At 40.1% G+C, this 20,108-nt stretch overlaps 2 protein-coding genes across 3 annotated transcripts; one reads left to right on the top strand and one right to left on the bottom strand.

The window, feature by feature from the left end:
- The first annotated feature begins 1,385 nt into the window (after positions 1-1,385).
- On the top strand, positions 1,386-4,531 carry tmem179ab (transmembrane protein 179a, genome duplicate B). The gene is given in 5 exon segments (XM_030126433.1): positions 1,386-1,915; positions 1,918-2,224; positions 2,673-2,810; positions 2,897-2,975; positions 3,064-4,531. Coding segments are annotated over 5 exon segments (831 nt in total). The 5' UTR covers positions 1,386-1,782; the 3' UTR covers positions 3,238-4,531.
- On the bottom strand, positions 4,194-17,985 carry c22h14orf180 (chromosome 22 C14orf180 homolog). Of its 2 annotated transcripts, XM_030126431.1 has the most exons (10): positions 17,526-17,985; positions 16,698-16,728; positions 12,267-12,353; positions 10,887-11,007; positions 8,842-8,872; positions 8,639-8,747; positions 7,189-7,355; positions 6,936-7,068; positions 6,379-6,405; positions 4,194-6,025 (listed from the first exon to the last, which is right to left on the bottom strand). In XM_030126431.1, exons 1-10 carry the CDS (start codon positions 17,676-17,678, stop codon positions 5,820-5,822), a joined length of 1,065 nt encoding a protein of 354 aa, XP_029982291.1. In that variant the 5' UTR covers positions 17,679-17,985; the 3' UTR covers positions 4,194-5,819. The 2 variants fall into 2 exon arrangements, with proteins under 2 accessions (XP_029982291.1, XP_029982292.1); XM_030126432.1 differs by lacking the exon at positions 6,379-6,405 and having other exon boundaries at positions 17,526-17,983.
- Between the last annotated feature and the right edge of the window lie 2,123 nt (positions 17,986-20,108).

Below are 20,108 nucleotides of genomic sequence, written 5' to 3' on the forward strand. Positions count from 1 at the left end.
AAACCCATACATCTACATGACAACAAAACATGACTTCATTTGCACATTCGAAAAGGAGTTGTAGGAAGTATTACTTATTTAATCCCACCTCTTCTCCACACAACGGTCTATCACAGGGGTCTCAAACTCATTTTCTTTCAGGGGTCACATTCAGCCCGATTTGACCTCCAGTGGGCCGGACCAGTAAAATAATAACATAATAACCTATAAATAATGACAACTCCAAATTTTTGCCTGTGTTTTACTGCAAAAAAAAAACCCATGACATTCTGAAAATACTTACTTTTACAAACTATCAAAACAAAAGAGATGTGAATAACCTGAAAAAACTGAAATTTCTAAAGAAAAATAAGTGCAATTTTAACAATATTGTGCCTCAACTTATTATTTCTACATGTGCATTATGGATCAGATCTACAAAGACACTAAACACTTAGCAACAGGCAGAAAATAGTTAAAATTGTGCTTAATTTTCTTTAGACATTTCAGGTTGTTCATATTTGTTCAGGTTATTTACATTTTATTGTTACAGGATAGTTTGTAAATGTAAATTTTTTCATAATTTAACGTTAATTTTTGCTCTAAAACAAAGACAAAAATTTGAAGTTGTCATTATTTGAATGGATAATGTAATTTTTTTTTTTTTTTCACATCAAACTGAGAAGAAAACATGGAGTAATTATTTTTTGTAGGTTTTTATGCTGTTATTATTTTACTGTAGATCATATTGGTCTGTATGTGGAACCTGAACTACAATAAATTCAACAGCCTTGACTGTGGAATTTTTGCACTTTACAAATTCATCCCTTGGGCTGGATTGGAACCTTTTGCGGGCCGCATGTTTGAGACCCCGGGTCTATCATTTAGCTTCCTATCAGCATAATATATGAAAAATGAAGTCCCTTGGATCAGACCTTTAAACTGACTCTTAGTTTTTAGTAACATTAAGAATCGTCATCAGTATACTTACATGTGGATGTGTACACTGAAACTGAAGCTTTACATTTAACCCATCGCTAACTGAACATGCAGGACCACACACTGCAGACTGGGAGCAGTGGGTTGCTATGTCAACAGCAGATGGAAAGCTTGGTGCCTTGCTCAGGGGAATCAATTGCTTCATTTCTGGGGAATCAACCCTTCCATCGTTAGCTGATTCTCCACCTTCTAGGCCACAGCTGCCCCCATCTAAATGATCAGTAAGTTCAATTAAATATAGGAAAATACCTGATTTTCACTGAAAAACACAAAAAGCAGAGACTGATATTATCGAAAATGGGGACAAATCATTTAAGAAAGATTAAATGTAGAGAGAAATTAATTTGGAAGTTGCCACAAAAATAGTTCTAGATCTTCAAGGGTTAAAGAAGAGAAAAATATATTTTCTGACAAAAAGTTCAAAATCCAACAGTCAGGTGGCTTTTTGATGATGAAATGATTTAAAGACATGTTGCTTGTCCATGTTACAAAGAAAAAAGGGAGAAGAAAGTCTGAGGGAAATCACACTATCTCATATGCAAAAGACCTAAAACTGTTCTTTTGCTGAGATGGCGCAGTAATAAAAGTGTTGGGTTTGAACATGTCACTGTGAGCATCATAAATCTTGACTGAAAAGATCATGCAGAATATACTGTTGGATTAACATAATTTTTACGACCTTAAAGCAGCTTCAGGTGAAAGGGGGAAAAGGTTGAATTACATAATTTATAGATGAATAGTTAATGCGTTGCGAATGGGGACACCAGAAATAAAGGGAATCTCCACAGCCTGAATATAGACAAGATGGAGCGCCCTAAAGGCCTGGGCTGCTCATTAATTTGCAGCAGAGCGTGTGGTCGGATGCTGCGCCTCCGCTCGCCGATGCCTCTACTGCGCAGCCGCAGTTCCTCCAGGACGCAGAGGAGAAGAGGGAGACAGTAAAGATGGCCCTCGATAATTTAATTTTCGCCCAGTGCATCCTTTATTTTTTAGCCTTCGTTTTCGGTTTTATAGCCGTGGTGCCTCTGTCTGAAAACACGGAGGATTTCGGAGGAAAATGCCTGTTGTTTACTCGGGGTATGTGGCAAAATGAGAACATCACTGTGTCGAAGCAGCGCTTCATCGTAGAGGAGTGGGGACCGGAGTCCTCCTGCAGCTTCATCACTTTTGTCGGGATAGCGTCCCTCATCCTGTCCGCAGTGCAGGCGTGGAGGCTGCTCTTCTTTCTGTGCAAAGGACACGACGAGTGAGTGACCGTTCACATGTGATGGAGCATAAAGAGCCCACAGACAGGCTGTAGTCAGGTTTAGCAGCTCAGTGCAAATGTGCTCTTTATGTTCCTCTTCCACGCCCATGTCTGCGTTTATCAGATTCATTTAACGTGTATGTTCTGATATAATCACACATATGAATATTTTACCATATTAGGCTTTTTAAACGATTAGTCACTGTCGTCATCCGTTATAAAGATGGAGGGAATACACTCTTCTGTAGCCTCTGAATGATCAAGATAACACTTTCTGTCATTATAATACACTGTTGTCAGTATTTCTAATGGTGTGTGTTAATAAAAGGCTTCATTCATCACAGATCTTACAGTATTTTGCCAGTCTCTGCATGTTCTGCATGAATATTCTCCCCTTTTTTGTGGTAGATATTACATGTTAGACATTTTTGTTGTGTCTGCCCAACAGCTCCATCTTCAATGCATTCCTCAACCTCCTGATCAGCTCCCTGGTAGTGTTCACAGTCTTCCTTTCCAGCACCATTGTCAGTGTAGGTTTCAACCTGTGGTGTGATGCCGTCACAGAGGGTGGGACCATGCCCAGCAGGTGAGGCCACAACTTCCACTTCACTAACAATGTCATTGCCAAGCGCAGTGTTCCCCCTAAATGCCTTTATGTGTGTCCTGTTTTAGCTGTGAGGACCTGCAGGACACTGATTTAGAACTTGGCGTGGACAACTCTGCTTTTTATGATCAGTTTGCAATAGCTCAGGTAAGAGTTTGAGGCTTTATTAGTTAGACATTAGCTCAGAATGTCGATTCTTGGTCATAAATGCAGTGATTTCCTTCCTTCTGTGCAGTTTGGTCTGTGGGCTGCCTGGCTCACCTGGCTAGGCATCGCAGTCATGGCTTTTCTGAAGGTCTACCATAATTATAGACAAGAGGACCTGCTGGACAGCCTGATCCATGAGAAGGACCTGCTGTTGGGCCGCTCTTCACGCCGCAACTCTGACCTCAAAACTGGCCTGATCTAGACACCAGAGAACACACCAACACACCTTCAACCATCCAGTCCTCTCACCTGCCATGAGAAACACCACTGTTTGCCTCTGTAGACAATCAAAATCAATTGGCTTTTGCTCCCATTGACCACGGATTGAGTCAAACTGAAGGTTTTAGCTTTGTTCACCAAGGGTCATTGATTTTCCCTCAAAAAAAAATCTACCAGTGGTTCTTAATCCTTGGACAATCCTGCTTTACTGAGTCTATTTGTCCACTGTGGGTATTTAGAGCTTTGTGAATGCATAACAGCTGATATACATTCCTCTTTAAGACACACAACCGTAATTAAGCTTTGATAGTATTCAAATTATTTAATGGAAACGTATGCCCAGTTCTTCCTAGCTCATAAGTATTCTTTAATATTCTTTTTAGCAGTGGCTTGGAAAGACAGGCTGATGGATCATGTTGTCTTCGTGAAACCTCTGCATGCACCTAATGCATGAAAAAAAAGGTGGTTTTTAGATGTATAGAGGATGTTACTTTGTTTTATATGCCAATAAATGTGTTCTTAAGGTAGGTGTTTTTTCAGGTAGGATTTGCACTGCGTCTTGGTGAAGTGAGAACTCTTTGCATGCTGCAGCAAAGTAAATTGACGTGTGCTTTTGCAGTGTATTCACACTTTTATCCACAGTTACAAAAGGTGTTTTATATAAATGACAAATTGTGATTGAGAGAACCATGTATTAGGCAGCGCGCCCAAAATGCTTTCAGCAGCCTGTGTGAGATAAAAACAAATCTTATATTGTGCCATATAGTAACTCAGGCTTCTCCTGCACATTTTATAGGCTACAAACCAATATACTGTGTAACTGTGAACAGACGCACACATATACCTGCATGCATCTCTCTCTCTCTCCGTGTTACATACACATCACTCATCTTTTGTGTTTTCAGATTTTACAAGAAGAAAGCAAGTCATCTGCTGGACTTTGATAGGCAATGACAGTTTTATTCAAAACAATTTAAATCATAAAACGGTAAGAACTAAGAAAACCTTCCATAAAGGCACTTCTTTCAAAGTGACCATAAATGTTTGGACAGCTGTGAAATGCAGTTGCTACACTAAATGTGCATATAAAGGACATGAGTTCACTAGGTATTGTTTTATTGCTAATGACAATTTAGTTTGACAGTACAGAGTCAAGAGTTTCTCTTCTATATTAGCCTCATATTGCTTTGACATTCAAATGTGAGACCTCCAAAATCCAACGCTTTCTATTGATTTCCCTGAAAAATGTTACATAAAGGACAATGTTTTACTGGAAATTATGTGGTGTGTGTTATTGCTCATGATAAGAGGTCTGGGGTGTGCATCACTGTGTCCATTTGTGTGGTGTTTTGGCTGCTTGAAATTTATTTGCTTGATTTGATAAAGGGAGTCCTACTGATTCCATACACTATCTGGTTCTCTTATATTTCTTTTTGGCCTCATAGCAATAGCAATGAACTTAATGTAAAGAGCATACACTTACTTTTTTAATGGGTTGTGTTAGTCCACAAACGTCCTTACAGTTTTCCAAAAAGGCGATGAAGATCTGACATCACGATTAAAACCTGAATATTACTGTTTCTTAAATAGAAATGCAACAGTAACAAAAAAAGTAACAAAAATAAAATTAAATTTAATGAAAAGTCGGACATTTGTGTAGATGCAGATATACTGTATAGAAGAATAAATAACATTTAGGTTGGATGGTATTTTGTGGGATAGTATCAGTTATAAAGAGGAACACTGTCAAAAGCATTAGCATTCATTCAGTTCGAGTATATTCTCTTCGATGATACATAAAGAGAGGATTTGTACGAGTATTGTGCTGCAGATTTCTTCTTCAGTGGAACCAGGGACCATCTGAAGACTGTCAGCCATACACAGGACCAGACATATAAAGTCTGTGAAGAAAGACGTGTGTTTCCTCAGTTCTTCACTCAACATGATGGTGTCAAGTGACACGCTGCCATGTTTCTTTCTCATGGATCACAACTAAACAGTTTACACATTTGTGCTTCCGTCCTCTGACCCGGGTGTATGTGCCAGTCAAAGCTGTTTCCAAACATCTCTACATTCATTTATGTGCAATTGCAAGGCTGAATAGTGTGATAGTCCTTAGTATATTGAACCATAAATACACATTCACTTCTGTGTAATATCCGATATACAGAAACCATGTACCGCAGCAAAACAAATATTTGCATTCCATGGAAACATTTACCCACATAATAGACTGACATAAAGTGAAAAATCAAATGGTTGAGGTGATTATGTGAGTATTATTTGTGAGCATTGCAAATGTGCAAAATGACATTACAACTTAAATAAGGAGTGGCATGCCCACTACCTTAATACATATATACATACAGACACGGAAGCTACATTTTTCTGGGATTACTCATTTTTCCCTTGATCACTGTGAGAGTGGTTCATTACCACAGACAGTGTACAGAGCCTCGTCATATGGCTGAGGTGTTTGTAGGCCTGGGCACCTTCAAAGATAGGACAAGAGGGGTCTGAAAAAAATAAAGGAGGCTCCATATCTCCACCTGTGGTTGGTCCCAGTCATTGCATGGTCAGCCATATCCAACAGCCCCACAGAAGCTGTTTCATGTGCAGCAGGTAGACGGCCAGAGCGGCCTCCAACTCCTCGCACACTCGTTGTGGGCGCCGGCGGTCTGTGCAGTACATGGCCACTCCCAGAAATGACATCAGCAGGAAGAGGCAGGTGAACAGGGCGAGGTGGGGGCGGGAAGGTGTCGTCTCATAGGCTATGCACAGAAAAAAACATGAATTTGTCAGATTTTTGTTTTGTAAATGAGCGCTTTGAATTGGCACATGCACACTGGCTTTCCTCAAGATGTTGAAGGACTTCATGTGACACAAAGTGTTTTGTATTTTAGAGAGTGAAATGGTGAGTTAACTTGATTAAGCGTGGCAGGCAACAAATGTAAAGCAATTAAAAGTATGAAAATAACCAAACAAACTCCTTTATCTGTTTTCTTGATGTTTTTCCACACATAATTCAATTCAGTAGACTCTTTCTTAATAAAAAGTGCAGTGTTGTTGTTACTTGCTCATGCACATTAAAGTAGTGATTCTGAGCACTTTCAGATAGACTTACCACCTAAACAGTCACAGTAAGGAATGTCTGTGAAGCCGACAGAAAAGAGGCCAGTAAGTCGACAAGAGCCAACCTCTGTGATATACAGCAGCTGAAACTGGCTGCTGTGCCTCATACACTCGACTATCTCTCTGAAACAGACTCCATGGTGCCTCATTTGCATGCATAATTAATTTTGAAGAGTAAATCAGTGGGTAATGGTCAGATATCTTTCAGCATTACATTACTTTTTAATTGTATCCCAAAAGGACAATTGCCTATAGAGTATTCTCTGAGTATTCTGTAACATATCACTCTGTTATATATGCTCTGAGCCCCTGTGTAAGCCAGGCATAACCCAAATATATAACATTTAGTCAACAGTCTAAATGAATATATATATAAAAAAACAAGGACATGAAATCCATATGGCTGTTTCTTGTTCTGCCATAAAAAAGTAAAAATGTAGTTTTGTAAGAGTGTTAAAGCACCAGAGGGCAGCATGTCATCTTTGCTTGTCCAAACACACAGACAGAACACACACACACGCAGACTTGTTTACTTGTAGGTTTTCTTACCATGTACTGTGGTCTCTGGCTCCCTGAATCGAACCCTCCGTTCGCTTTTTCGTCTGTGGTTGGGTTCTGTGTCTGACCCGTAGATGGGACTTGGCCGTTTTAGAATGGAAGTGGGAACTTTCCCATAGGATACCTGCGTAAGGTTCATAACAAGCTCCTTAGGAATTTACAGCACTTTTCTGGAGGCGAAAACAAGCTGCTCATAAAAAAAAAAAAAAAAAACTCCGAAGTCACATGCAGGTGTTCTTTCTACCTTAGGTTTAGGCGTGTCCTCCTGTTGTTGGTGATGGGTGTCTTTTCTGTGGCGGACCTCTGAGTGTTTGTCCCGATGGTAATGTGGAAGACAGTTGACGGTGTCTCTGATGGACTCTGCAGCAGCGAATCGTTTGGACAACGCAGACACACACTGTCCCAGAGAGTCTAGTGAGAGAACCATGGCCATACATGAGTAGAAATCTACTGTTGTTTCACTCTGGAGTCTGCCGTCTGCCCTGAAGACAGGCAGGGATAGGAAGTTAAACAAAGTGCAAATGTAAATATGTAAATGTGTCAGACATGTGAGCATCAACCCTGTCATTTACAAGAGGGGTGGAGCTTAGTGGGTTCATATTACAAAGGCTGATGCAGACAGTGAAACATCTCTACGCCACATGTTTTTTTCTAAAATGTGATTAATTTTGTCCTCATCCCTATCACTAAAAACAGATCAAGATCAAAAAAAGCAAAACATCCAATCACCAATAAGCAAATTAGTTGCTTATCAAAGGTTTAAAAAAATACCTTCTAAGAAAAAATTAATAAGAGCACCTTTGGTGACTATGCTACAAAATATAATCACATTCAGTTAATATAGGCTACTGTACTTGCAAATACGTGGAGTTATTTTGTAAGCTGAGGGAGCGTGACTGACCCAGTTTGTAGTGAAGGGTATCTAGGGGACAAGAGCTGTAAACACTTAAACATGCCTCACATTGCAGGTCACAGCAGATTGTTCTGTGTACAATACAAAATGTCAGAAAGTGCACAGAGGCAACTTTCACGCCTTAAGTAATGTGAGGCGAATACAAATACTATAAGGTTTGTGCACTGGGTGTATACGCTGCTCACTGTTAACTTTATGTCTTTTTGTAGCTTCATGTCTCTGAAAGCTGACTCGACAACAGGCTGGTTGCTATTGCTTTTTACACCACAACAGTCTACACCAAACAAGTTCAGAATGGATGTTTCTTCTTCAAATGCAAACAGAACAAACTGTACCGACATTAAAACAGTGGCCTCAAACTGTCACAGACTGACTTCACTGTGTATAAAGCCATTTTTATGCCCAATAAGAGTGAAAGTGTTTATTAATTTAACATTTTCATGGTTTGACATGGTTTCAAGTCTACCCCGAGTGCTTTAAACCACGTCTTCACTGTGCCGTGTTTTTTTTTTTTTTTCGAAGCAGAAGCAGTGTTTTTGGGATTAACACTGTTGTGGTATTGTCATCCTTCACGAGACAGGAATGTTTCCACCCTGATGCTCCATGCCGAGTGTCAGCAGTGTTGAATTTTTTTGCTGCTGAGAGGGGTGCCCTCTGCTGTTTTCTGAATCACAAATCAATGTTGTTGTTTTTTTATCCAGTAGTCAGTATACAATAAGCCTATCTCTTTCAGGTAACAACGCTTCAGCATGACAGTAGTGTCTGCGTGTACCTATCTTACCTGAATATTCAGTTTTTCCTATCTCAGCATAGACAGTGGCCATAAGCTCCAGGCTTCTGGCTGTGATGGGATGGTCATTTCCAAAGGCCCTCTGGTGGATTTTAGTAGCCTGAAAAATGTAGAAGTGAAGGGATTTTAAGTGAAAGTACCATAAATGTTTTGTTTGCTTAAAAGTGATGAGCAGAAAATTAAGAAATCCTTACCTTACCGCTGTATTCTAGAGCAAGATGAGGTCTGAAAGAGAAAAGAAAAAGGTGCCTTTACGGTTCTGACTGAAAAAAATACTTAAAACAAAGGGAATTTAATCCAGACAGTTAATTATTTACCTAATCATGTCTCTTTTAAACACATAAAAGAGTATTCTCAAAGAAAGTAACAATACCTGACCTTTCACAATGTTGTTGCCTGCATTGCATTGTCAGTTGTGCGTATCTGTTTCAGTGTTTGGACAATGGGAGCATGACAAATCTAAACATGCGTGTGCTGTGATTAGATAGGGGTAGCAAGGCTGCAGGTGCTCAGGTGCCTGATGGAGGAAGTGGAAACCTTCTATTTCTGCCAGCATGAACTGCCCCTGTCTGTTCTCCTGGGTGAATTACAGAGGGCATGGCGCTTACAGGTTGGTTTACTGCCTTGTGCCCTTCAACCACTCTTCTGCTTAAGAATTAAGGGAGATGAACATGATGTGGTACACCGAGGCTCTACCAGCTGTTCCACTCATATCTGCCCTGGAAAGCCAGCCAAGGACATTCATCACCCTCACACCCTCACGTGTGCCTATAGATGTAGAGCAAGCTCTGTTAAGTGTGACAGATGTCGGCTTTGTTGTTCCAAACCCACACTTCACTTCAATTAGTAATAGCCAGGTGTCAGTTTGCGCTGCTTAAGAAGGTCCTTCTCTAGGGACACCGGATCGGCAAAGATAGAAAAGCCTTTCACGGGCCCAAAGGACTTCCTACGACATTACTGAAAGATTCAGACAGTATTACGACTTCCGGTCTGCAGGAAATAGTAGTGATGGTACAGGCTTTGAGGTATTATTAGGCTACTTCTTCCCTGCTTAGAAAAATTAAAATCAATTTGTATTTTTGGCTTCGTTTTGTCTTGCTTTTTGCACTTTGAGCTTCTGACGTGTGCTAGAAAAGATCAAAGAGCAGAATCAGATTCCTGCTTGGCCTTATCTAGTCAGAAACCCAATCCTCTAGGTACAGTCATGCACAATCAGTACCATCTCATCTAAGTTTAACTACTCTATGCTGCTTGCATTAATGAAGCACCGTGACGAGCCCTCCACCATTCGGGCCTTCCACCCTCTGTCACCCTCTCTGGCAATCAGGTTAAAAGGCCTAATCCCAACAATGACAACAGAGGCACAGAAATGGGTACATGCTATGGCCTAACAAAGTACCCCTGCAACAGGAGACACCAGATCCAGTTAAGGTGTTCCTCCTGTAACACTCACGTAGAGTGCGGTGTCTCTTTTCTCTACATCTAAAGAGAAATTCAACTCTAGCAAAAAAAAAAAAGACTAAGAGCTGGAGTTTATCTAGTTCAGAAAATTTCCATTCCAGAAAGCGGAATGTGTGTACGTGCAAGTGTTCATGGATACAGATGAATTATTTGTCTGAAATTTGAGTGAAAGAGCCGGCCTGACTATAAAGCTTTCATAGTTGTGAGTCTTGTTTAAAATGTTTTAAACAACAGAGACAACGTTAAAAGTGATGACTGTTTGAGGTGATTTTTCTAAAACACAACGTGACATGAATTTATTTTGGCATGAGAAATGATTCACTTGAGTGGGCAATGCGTAAATTATTTGTCTTAACTTTATTTCAGTCTGATTTGAAGTAAGCCAAGGTTTTCACTCTATAAATAACTGTTATCTGTTGTTTCACACAGGGCTCTCGCTGACGTAATAAATATAACAGAAAAAAATGCAAATATATTCTGTACTTTTTACAAGTAAATAACCCCCATTTTCACAATACAACTTTAAGTTCTGATCAGATAAAATGAAACAGATAAATGAAATACTGAAGGGTCTATTCCCACCACAAACATACATTAATGCAGCTCATACAGTATATAATCTGTATACAAAACTGACGATATAACTGTCACATAAGGGAATTTAATGACCTATAAATTCTGTCATGATGAGCCCACTGAGCCCTGAAAATCACTAAACACGTTACACACAATTAAATATACTACAGTTGAAGCTACAGCAGGACACAGTTTTACCTACTGTTTGCTCATGATGCAGAGTTGGGCCAGCCGTTCGAGGTGCTGAGCCTGGGAGGCCTGCTCCGAAAGCTCCTCTGGGGTCGTCCATCCTGCAGAGCCTAACGTAGCCTCCTCCTGAGGCCCTGTTATACACACACAGGGCATGGAATCACTCTCAGCCTGCCAAAAAAGCACTAAATACTTCCCACTGCTCCACTACTTAACCCTCAGTTTTCACTATCCCTTCCTCTCTGCTACTTCAGACTGAAAAGCAGACACTAAATTCCTGTGTTTCTGACTATGTCCATCTGTGGACTTTAAGCCTGCACAGCAAAGTTAAGCCAACTGAGGCCAGGAGACAAGAGAGCAGAGATAAGGGTTGGCAAGAGCAGATAAGGGAGTCAAACAACACACTCACCACGCCCACTGAAACACTGAGACACATGCATGCACACGGCGACAAACCACAAACATACAGTATGTAATGCACACGCCAATCTCCGTTCCGCTCACTGAACAGTGGTTTTGGAAATGAGTTTGCTTTGTAATCCACACCACAAATGCAAATACAGTGAATCATTGTTACAGGTAAAGACTATTGTTTGCATTACAAAACCACAAAATGAATATTACATCAGCTGTCAATGAACAAATATAGAGAAATGTAGAATTCAAACACAAGGGAAAGAAAGCGAGCTTGTGAGCTGCAGATAGTGCCAGCTTTGCCCCTGGAGAAGTCAAGCATTCAATCCAAGTGAGTGCTGAATCAGGGGCTTCTGTATTCTACAGCGACACACAGCTCCTAATGAGATAGTGCAAAGTATGGCCATTTGTCTTCTACTATGTCTGTCCCCAATCTCCTCCACGGTGCCCACGCTACACTGGGCTGCTGCCTCAGCAGCAGACAGAGGGGAAGAGGTAGACGTCTGGAGTTCTGCTAGTGATGAATTACCGGCCTTGCTGTGAATGCTCACTTAAAGCTCCACCAGGTATATGGTAAACAAAGATGGACCTGGATAAAATGGGTTGTCATTTTATATTACCTTAATGAGTTAAAGGAATATATTCTTGAATTGTTACAGCAACCCTTCACATAGACTCTCCCATTTCCAGCCAATTGGTAGATAAAGATAAGCATTTACAGGTCATAGTCATGTTCGAGCTGCCTATTAGTAACAAATACAATGAAACGAGCTTTACTAGTAATTTTCTCACACCCTCAAGACTAATTCATGGATAAAATTAGATTCACAACAGGATTTATTACACTGTCCTTTAACTTCTTCCACAAAACTACAGAAATTTTAAAGAAAAAGATGAATGACTGAACCTGAGCTGCATCACTCATAAATATCCAGACTTATATATTTGCAGAAGTATTGATTAAGGATATTATACTTGCCTGTGCTCCCCTGAAGAGCTGTGAGTTCGATCAGAGCCACCTCATAGAACATTTTTTCAGCCTGAATGAACTGGAGGGCCTTCCCATCTGTTTATATGTGTAAAGGATCAGTCTCAGTTGTCGACAGGATTAGTCAGTTGTTGGAGGTAAAAACAGCATGCTGTCCAGCTCAACACTGTTTTTCTTTTCTTTTTCATTCAGGTTAGCAGAATATATAGTAGTCCATGTTGCAAATTCAATCAGATTGTAGATCTTGAAGTCTAGATTTTGCAGGACCGTTTTACCAGATTACAGGTGTGTGCGTCACTGCTCTCACTGGAGTGTTTTTTTTCCCCTAACATTTCAAATGAAGTCACTTGGCTAAAAAAATAAAGTTCAGACACTTAATCTCACAGTGTAATTTACACATCGTCTTGTTTTAGATTATACATTTCTATTTAACTTTTTTTTCCCAGACCCTTTATTTCTCTGCATTCCAGTTTTGTTTCCATGAAAAGACTGGCTATTAAAAGCATCCTAAAAATAGAACCTGTTCACTCAAAAGCACTGGGTACTGAGAATCTGTCCCACAGTAAAATGACACCATTGACGGTTGTCAGGTGAAATTAAAGACCAATGGGATGGAGAATGCTTAAAATAAACACAGCCCTGCCTGTCTAAATGTCCTACTTAACACTAAATCTCACGTGTTCCGCACTATAAATTCATTCGTAGTAATACATCCCTTTGGGCACATATGTACTAATTATAAAACAGTATATCTCACCTGAAAGAGACTATTTCCAACTTTGATACTAAAGTTATAAAGATAGACAATAGGCTTCGAATATCAAAAGAGCAGTTAATCTTGGAAAGCTTAGCAGCTGGTTTTCTTCATTTTGTCACCAGGAGAATAAAGCCAGCGGCACTGCATACTGTTACAGGATAACAGAATGCCTGCCAAACTACTACCAAGAAAAGCAAATACAGTAAAATCTTACACACAGTGCTCCATAAATGGAAAAGAAAGCAATGTAGAGAAGGATAGAGAATATGGAAAATAATGAAGGGTGGCAGGAGTTGATGGGGGAACAGTGTCGCAGTAAGTGGCCTGTCAGAGTGCATATTTTAAGGATCAAATATGTGCAGCTGAATTATTTAAACACAGTACAGTGAATGACATGAAAACAGCTCATTTATTGGCCTACAACACAACATCCAGTAGATGGAATGGTTGTGTGAATTCATTTTTTACCAAAATTTAATGGAACTATTTGAGCATCATTAGAAATACACTGTAGCCCCTGGGAATCACCTGGCAACAGAGAATAAGGTGAGTATGAGGTAGACCATCTGGAAGGGGAGGATTAGGGGAATAGTGACCGTCAAAGGTCACAGCACTACTTCTGCCAGATATTTTTAGCCTGGCGGGACCACAACAACGACAGGAACAACAACAGGAACCTCACACAATCCTCTCGGGGGAATGGGCTCCACTCTCCCCATCTAAACACACACAACCTCCCCTCAACTGGTAATTGGATCGTGCTCCAAAACACGACAGGAACGCACATTAATACTGGCGCCTTCACAGCACATCTGACTGCACGTGCTTCAGAACTCAGCTGTGCACTGAAGTAACCTTATGTACACAAAACTTCTCCTAATCTGAAAAACTGCAGATCTTCTATGGAAGTATTAATCACGTTAAGTTCAATGATTAAGTACTTGACTAAATAAACAAGTAGACCACCTACCTGCTTACATTTCCCAATGTGCAGCTGTTTTTTTGGACATCTTCTACATAGGTTTTTCACGTAATATGTACTTTTTCTGTTGCATCCTTTATTAGAGGTGAAAGTCACTATGTCCGGGTCGATATATTTTCCACGAAACATCTATCAGTAAACACTCAGCAGCCAAAAGAGCTTCTGGCTTTGAACAAAGGTCACTTGTAGATGCTGCCAGCTCTGATAACAATACATCAAGCCTTAAGCGGTCATGGCACTGCCACTATCAGCTGCACTTAATATATTCAACTGGAATAAAGGAAGAAAACCCTGAAATTTAGATACTTTGAATATGTAAACTACAACCCCCTCTCCTAATCGTGGACATGGCTCTGTCTTGTGAAACTCTAATGTTCCCACATTCTGTCCCAGTTTGAAAATGAAGACCTTTCACCTTCCTCCCTTGAGGACCTTTAAAGACCGCCATGCCACCACCACATGCAGCTCTTGTGACGCTCATGAGAACCACTCATCTTAGAAGCGTTTCATGGGAAATCTCTTTGTCACTGTGGTCTGCTGTTTGTTGACTCTTTCTACTGAGAACGTCTGTGTTGAAAAGTAGTGTGGATATAAGGACATAAGGACTTAGATGAAAAACATTTTATAAAAGTTCTTCAATATATGTGATTTTAGGCACAGTGACAGGTAATTAGGGGAGGAAGACAACACATACCTGATTGTTTCGTTCTTGTTGTTGTTTCTATATTTACACTACACTATTCTTACTGTGCGGATCAACCTTTCTCCTGAGGTTATTCTAATTCTAAATATTTTTCTAGTTAATATATTTAGGATAAATATAGTTTTTCAGAAAAACTATGCTTTTCTATACAATAATAGGACAAAATCCTCCACTTTTAAAGTGGCGAGGACCCGGAATAAATGACATCTATATTCATTAAAAAACATGCAATATTAAAGGCTTTTCAGTCGAGATAAAAGCCAAAATAACAGTAGTTTTGAGCAGGAGAAAGCCTATAGACAATTAATCAGGTGATATAATAACCTGACCATCCTCCCAAACATTTGTGCATTAAAAATACTTTATGCATGTCTGGAGTCAGCTATCTTTCACATTATTAGAAACAATGTAACTGTTGAACTAAACATCCAGAACAAAGTGATATATAACTAAATTAATCCGAATTACTGAACATACACATTCTGGCCAACAAAACCGCTACGCAAATACTTTAGATCCTTCCATTTAAAAATTACTGCAGTGATTAATATGTTTCTGTTGGCAGCAAGTTCTTTAACTCTAACTGATGCAGTGAGTAGTTTCTCATTTCTTTAACGACCACCAGTTTGTTAGAGAGCATATAGACTGAACTGTGTTTCAGTGGAAAAAGGTCATGTGGTCTGAGTCCAGATTAACCCTGTTCCAGAGACACGGGCGTACCCGGGTGAGGCAGATGAAGTGATTACCCATCATGCCTAGCACCTACAGTACAAGCCTATGCGGGCATTGCTATGATCTGGGGTTGATTAAGTTGGTCAGATATACGTTCAGTAACATTAAGCAAAAAAAAGTTATAGAAATAAATGTTGCAACTTTGCATGAGCTTATCGAAGTGATGCAACAGTGAATGCACGCCACAATCAAGCAAAGTCCAATGAAATGTTGGAGTGTGGCACTTTTTTTTTAATAGCCTGTGTGCATAAGTATTAATCAATGAATGTGGAACTGAACATTAAATTCATGCAAAAAATAATTATTTTCCTTCTGGTTAAAAAGACTACTATTAACTCTCAGTCACTTTCCGCTGGTACACAAAGTTTGTAAAATATACGATCAGATTAAGCAGCATATCTCGACATTTTGGATTCTCACCTCGCTTTATTATGTCCTGTGTCCTCATGTTACTGATTATTACAATAGCTGCTTTTTATGGTTGTAATGTTACACAGAAAGTGAAATAATTATATCAAGGTAGCTAACCTGCCTCTGTTATGTGATACCACACCTTGACTAGTGATGTTATGTAATAATGCAGTTTGTCAAAAGATTTAACCCTGTCATGGTTGGTGACCCTCTTCATGCTTCGAGGGGCCCTCTGATGGCAATTAAGCAAACTGACCTGTTTTGGAAAATGGACAGTCAGGAGTAGAGCTTTGCTGAGGTAGATAACCTGAGCTGGCAAGTTAACTGTTGGAGTGTCTCAGTAACAGGGAGAAGAGCCATGGAGGTAATATATCCTGAAACGTAACACCTCTGTATTATCTCTACGTCCTATACCGCTATAGTTTATAGAAGCAGTGAATTGGCGATGCACAGGCTAGTCAGTGCAGATACAGGTTAATTAGTGTGCTTCCACTCTGTTGTGGAGAGATAAGAGCCTACAAATCCTCTTAAGAGACAGACACCCAGCCTGAGCTACACACAAAATGTGTGGCATTCTGGGACAAATGGGTTATTATGAACCGCCCAAAGACATCCACTCATCCCCCTCATTTACACTGCTTTCTATAAAAGATCTGCATCCTCCATTATGCTGGAATTAGCCATGTCTGCCTCTGCTGACAATCTTTTACACGCTAACCTCACAGAGAAAGAATGCAAGTTTATAGTTAGCTTACTTATGTGAGCAGTGAAAGTACAAGTGAGACAGTCAGGAAACAAAGAGTAGGAACTTCAGTACATTTTGTTAGTAAAGGATACAATTCTTTTCAGTGATGAAGAGCTCTGCAATCTGTAAAGTACAAAAAAAAACAACCAATGGAAATGGTTAAGTATTCAAGAATTCATTTTTAACATAATTCCCAGTTGAGTTTGTGCATAATGACATGGGTTGTCAAAACAAACGACTCTGCTCTCCTCACAGTACTGTTTAACTGGTCGTCATCATGCCACACGTTCCAAAGTTCTAGAGTAAAGGCTATGTTTTAACATCACATTCCTTCAGGCACTACTTAAACAGATTTCAAACTGAAGCCCTGCCTTTGTAGGAGGGTCTTGTTAAACACCAGGGTATGTGATCTGCTAAGACTTTGGTCAGACTACAAAGGGCCAAGATCTAATTCCTGTGACCTCACAAATAGCAAAACATAGCCCACACACAATGGGAAGCACATTTAGTGAATACTATTTTCAATATGTGAGGTGTATTATACAGTAATGCAGTTACTGTATATTAGCACTGCATCCCATGCCTCATTTAACAGCATGCACGCTATCAGTCCTACTAAGGCAGGAATGAGCTCACAGTGTCAACACATGATGGACTGTGCTGTTAGATTTGACATTGGGGTCAGCAGTATGAAGGTTGATTGTGTCCTATGTGCACAAATGTGAATAGTTTGAATGCTCTGAAGGAGATGTAACACATATATGTCTATGAGGCTTAACGGCTGCATCATACAGCGGAATCTGTGGATGCATGTCATGAGTAAAATATGTGCTCATGTCACACAAGAAAAGGGAAAAGAAGAGTGTGGCACTGGTGTGTGTGTGCATGTATGTGTGTCAGTTGTCAGGCATCTGGCTCACCTGGTGTAGGCAGTTGGGCAGAGAGGTGAAGCTCTGCACATGGGTCAGTCCCAACAGGCAGCTGAGGAAGCAGTGCAGGGCAGCCTGGTACTCCCCCTGCTGCTGGAGCTGCTGTCCCAGCTCAAACAGGCCCTCCCTCCCACCGTTCAGCATCCCCAGTCCCAACTAGAGCCAGTACTGCCTCCCATCAGAGCTCCACCGTCCGAGGACAAACGTTCCTCTTCGCCACTTCACTCAAGCACCACAGGTTAGAGAGAAACAGCTACACACACAAAGAAAGATCTGAAAAATGCAGCTGCTCACACAAACACAGATGAAATGCTGCCAGAGGAGGAGTGAACAGCACAGCTTCCTCCCAGTCTTGTTTGTGCACAGTAAGTCAAGGACAGGTGGTAAGGAGCAGGCTGAGGGAGCTACGGCGACTCACACAGAACAGATCCATTCCCCTCCCTCCTCCCTGGCTGCACCAGGAAAGGAGGACAGAGGAAGTCACATAGTATATGCTGTCTGAGTGGCAGAGCTCTGGACCAATCACTGCTCTGTACATGCACAGTAGCTCTTACCAGCGTATTGAGCACACTGTGTCTCTTTCCCCAATCCTTTAAAAGGGAGATTGCAATGCTGGATGTTTTGATGAAAAACCCAACAGTGTGAAGATTAGTTTTGTAAGATACATCAAACATCACACATTTATATGCAGCATCCAGTATTTTGATGTTTTTCTTGAGAATATTTTACATTAATAGAGCAGTGTTTGATGTACAGTATATCTACAGTATGTGAGAGACTCTTAAAGAGTTCCCGGCTGGCTTATTATTTATAAATGAGGAATGCATAAGTATTATGCACCAACAAGCAGATCGTTATAAATGCTGCGTGAGCATATAATGCATTAAACCATACATAGTAAATGCACTAAAACAAACCAGACAGCAATGCAAACACAGGGTCATTAGAAACATACTGTATATGTGTATGAAAGGAAGCACTCCTCACTGTCCATACAAGGACAACTAATATTTATTCGGAAGGAGTGCCTCCTCTGGATGTTTGCACACTTTGCCTCACACTCTGCTAATCAGCATTAATGTGAGGCCTATCAGTGCCTGTGGAGAGAGAGGGGAAAGAGATGAGATACGGACACAACACTTGATCCACAGATGATACAAAGGGTCATGAATGAGTCCTGACTGTGAGATCAGCACTCTTCCTCTCCCCTGTTCCATTTGCTCACAAGTGTGGGAGCTAGAGGAAATGAACTACTAACACAAAGCAAATGGGCAGAGTCAGTCTCAATCAGTATCCGATACACCTACCTAAGCAGGATGGGATGTTAATGGATGTGAATGCCACTGGACTGGGGATCAGAGAGCATTAAATTTGCACTGGTAGGTCAGACTCAGGGAACTGTGAATAGTGCTCATTTTGGGCCAGCAGCATCCAGAACAGAATTAAATACGCTGATGCAGGTCTCTTTAACACCTCCAATTGCAGAACTGGGAAACTGCTCACTGTACTTGTTTACTAGTGTCTGTAGAGCTGAGTTAGTATTCAGCTAAAAAGTAAGTAAAGTCTGTGATGTGGTGATGTGATTGAGTTGGAGGGCCACTAGCTGACTCTGTGTTCAGTCCCACAAGCTCTAATTGAAAAGGAGTGGCTCCATCTCCTCCTCATTACATTCCAGTCAGACGAGATGAACAGACATGAATCAGCTGTAGAGAGGGGGCTGTAGATCCTATTCTTTACAAGCCAACAACATGTGACAATAGAGACACAACAAGAAACCCACTCAAGCAGGAATATAGCCCTTATGAGATGATTATCAAATGCAGGACACTATTCAGTTTCAGTTATGATGATCTGTTGTACAAAAAGGCTTTTCATACATGTTTTTTTAGCCTCGTTTTCAAAACTGGATATATAGGATCATTTGAAGAGATGGCCCATATGTTTATTGAACCATAAACAATATAAAACATTAGTAATCACAGATACAGATACAGATTAACTTTTTTGATCCCAAAGGGGGATCAAAAATTTAAGGGATACATCAATATATTGGTTGGATGTCAGTATAGGCTGATATTTACTGATATCTGTCAATTTCAGCATCAGCATATACAATGTTTTCCACTGATTGCAGAACAGACATTTATCTGTTGTGTTGTATTAAAGGTTTTGGCAGAAATTTGTATCATAGCTCAGTCATGAAGGACTAAAAGACTTAAAAATATGAACTATTTTATATAATGAAGATTTCTTTCTTAAGGGGGTCATTTTAATTATTGGTTCAGACAGAACATGCTGTATCATGATTTCTGTATTTTTATTATGTTTTCGTTTTTTCTTTCATTTTTTTTTTTTTTTTACCTGGTCCAATATTGTTCTTCTTTGTTTGAACAATTATGTCATAACAACCTTCAAGGTTTGGATGTTTTTGTTCACTGATACTGGTAGAAAAATTGGGATCGGAAGTGAAACTACAGTCACATCACTTTGCAATGGCAAAGATTTCCCTTTCTCCGTCTGCCTTATATTTATCTCACACTTTAACACAAAATGATGATAAGATTGACATATTTA

This window comes from Sphaeramia orbicularis, chromosome 22, assembly GCF_902148855.1.
Source record: "Sphaeramia orbicularis chromosome 22, fSphaOr1.1, whole genome shotgun sequence".
Classification (NCBI taxonomy): Eukaryota; Metazoa; Chordata; class Actinopteri; order Kurtiformes; family Apogonidae; genus Sphaeramia; species Sphaeramia orbicularis.

Excerpts from the sequence above, each read along its gene's own strand:
- c22h14orf180 (XM_030126431.1), bottom strand. The coding sequence starts at position 17,678 with ATGCTGAACGGTGGGAGGGAGGGCCTGTTTGAGCTGGGACAGCAGCTC. Across the intron at positions 7,356-8,638 it reads AGGAAAAACTGAATATTCAG|ACTCTCTGGGACAGTGTGTG; the intron begins GTAAGATAGGTA and ends TTCTCTCACTAG. Across the intron at positions 6,406-6,935 it reads GCCAGAGACCACAGTACATG|ACATTCCTTACTGTGACTGT; the intron begins GTAAGAAAACCT and ends TCGGCTTCACAG.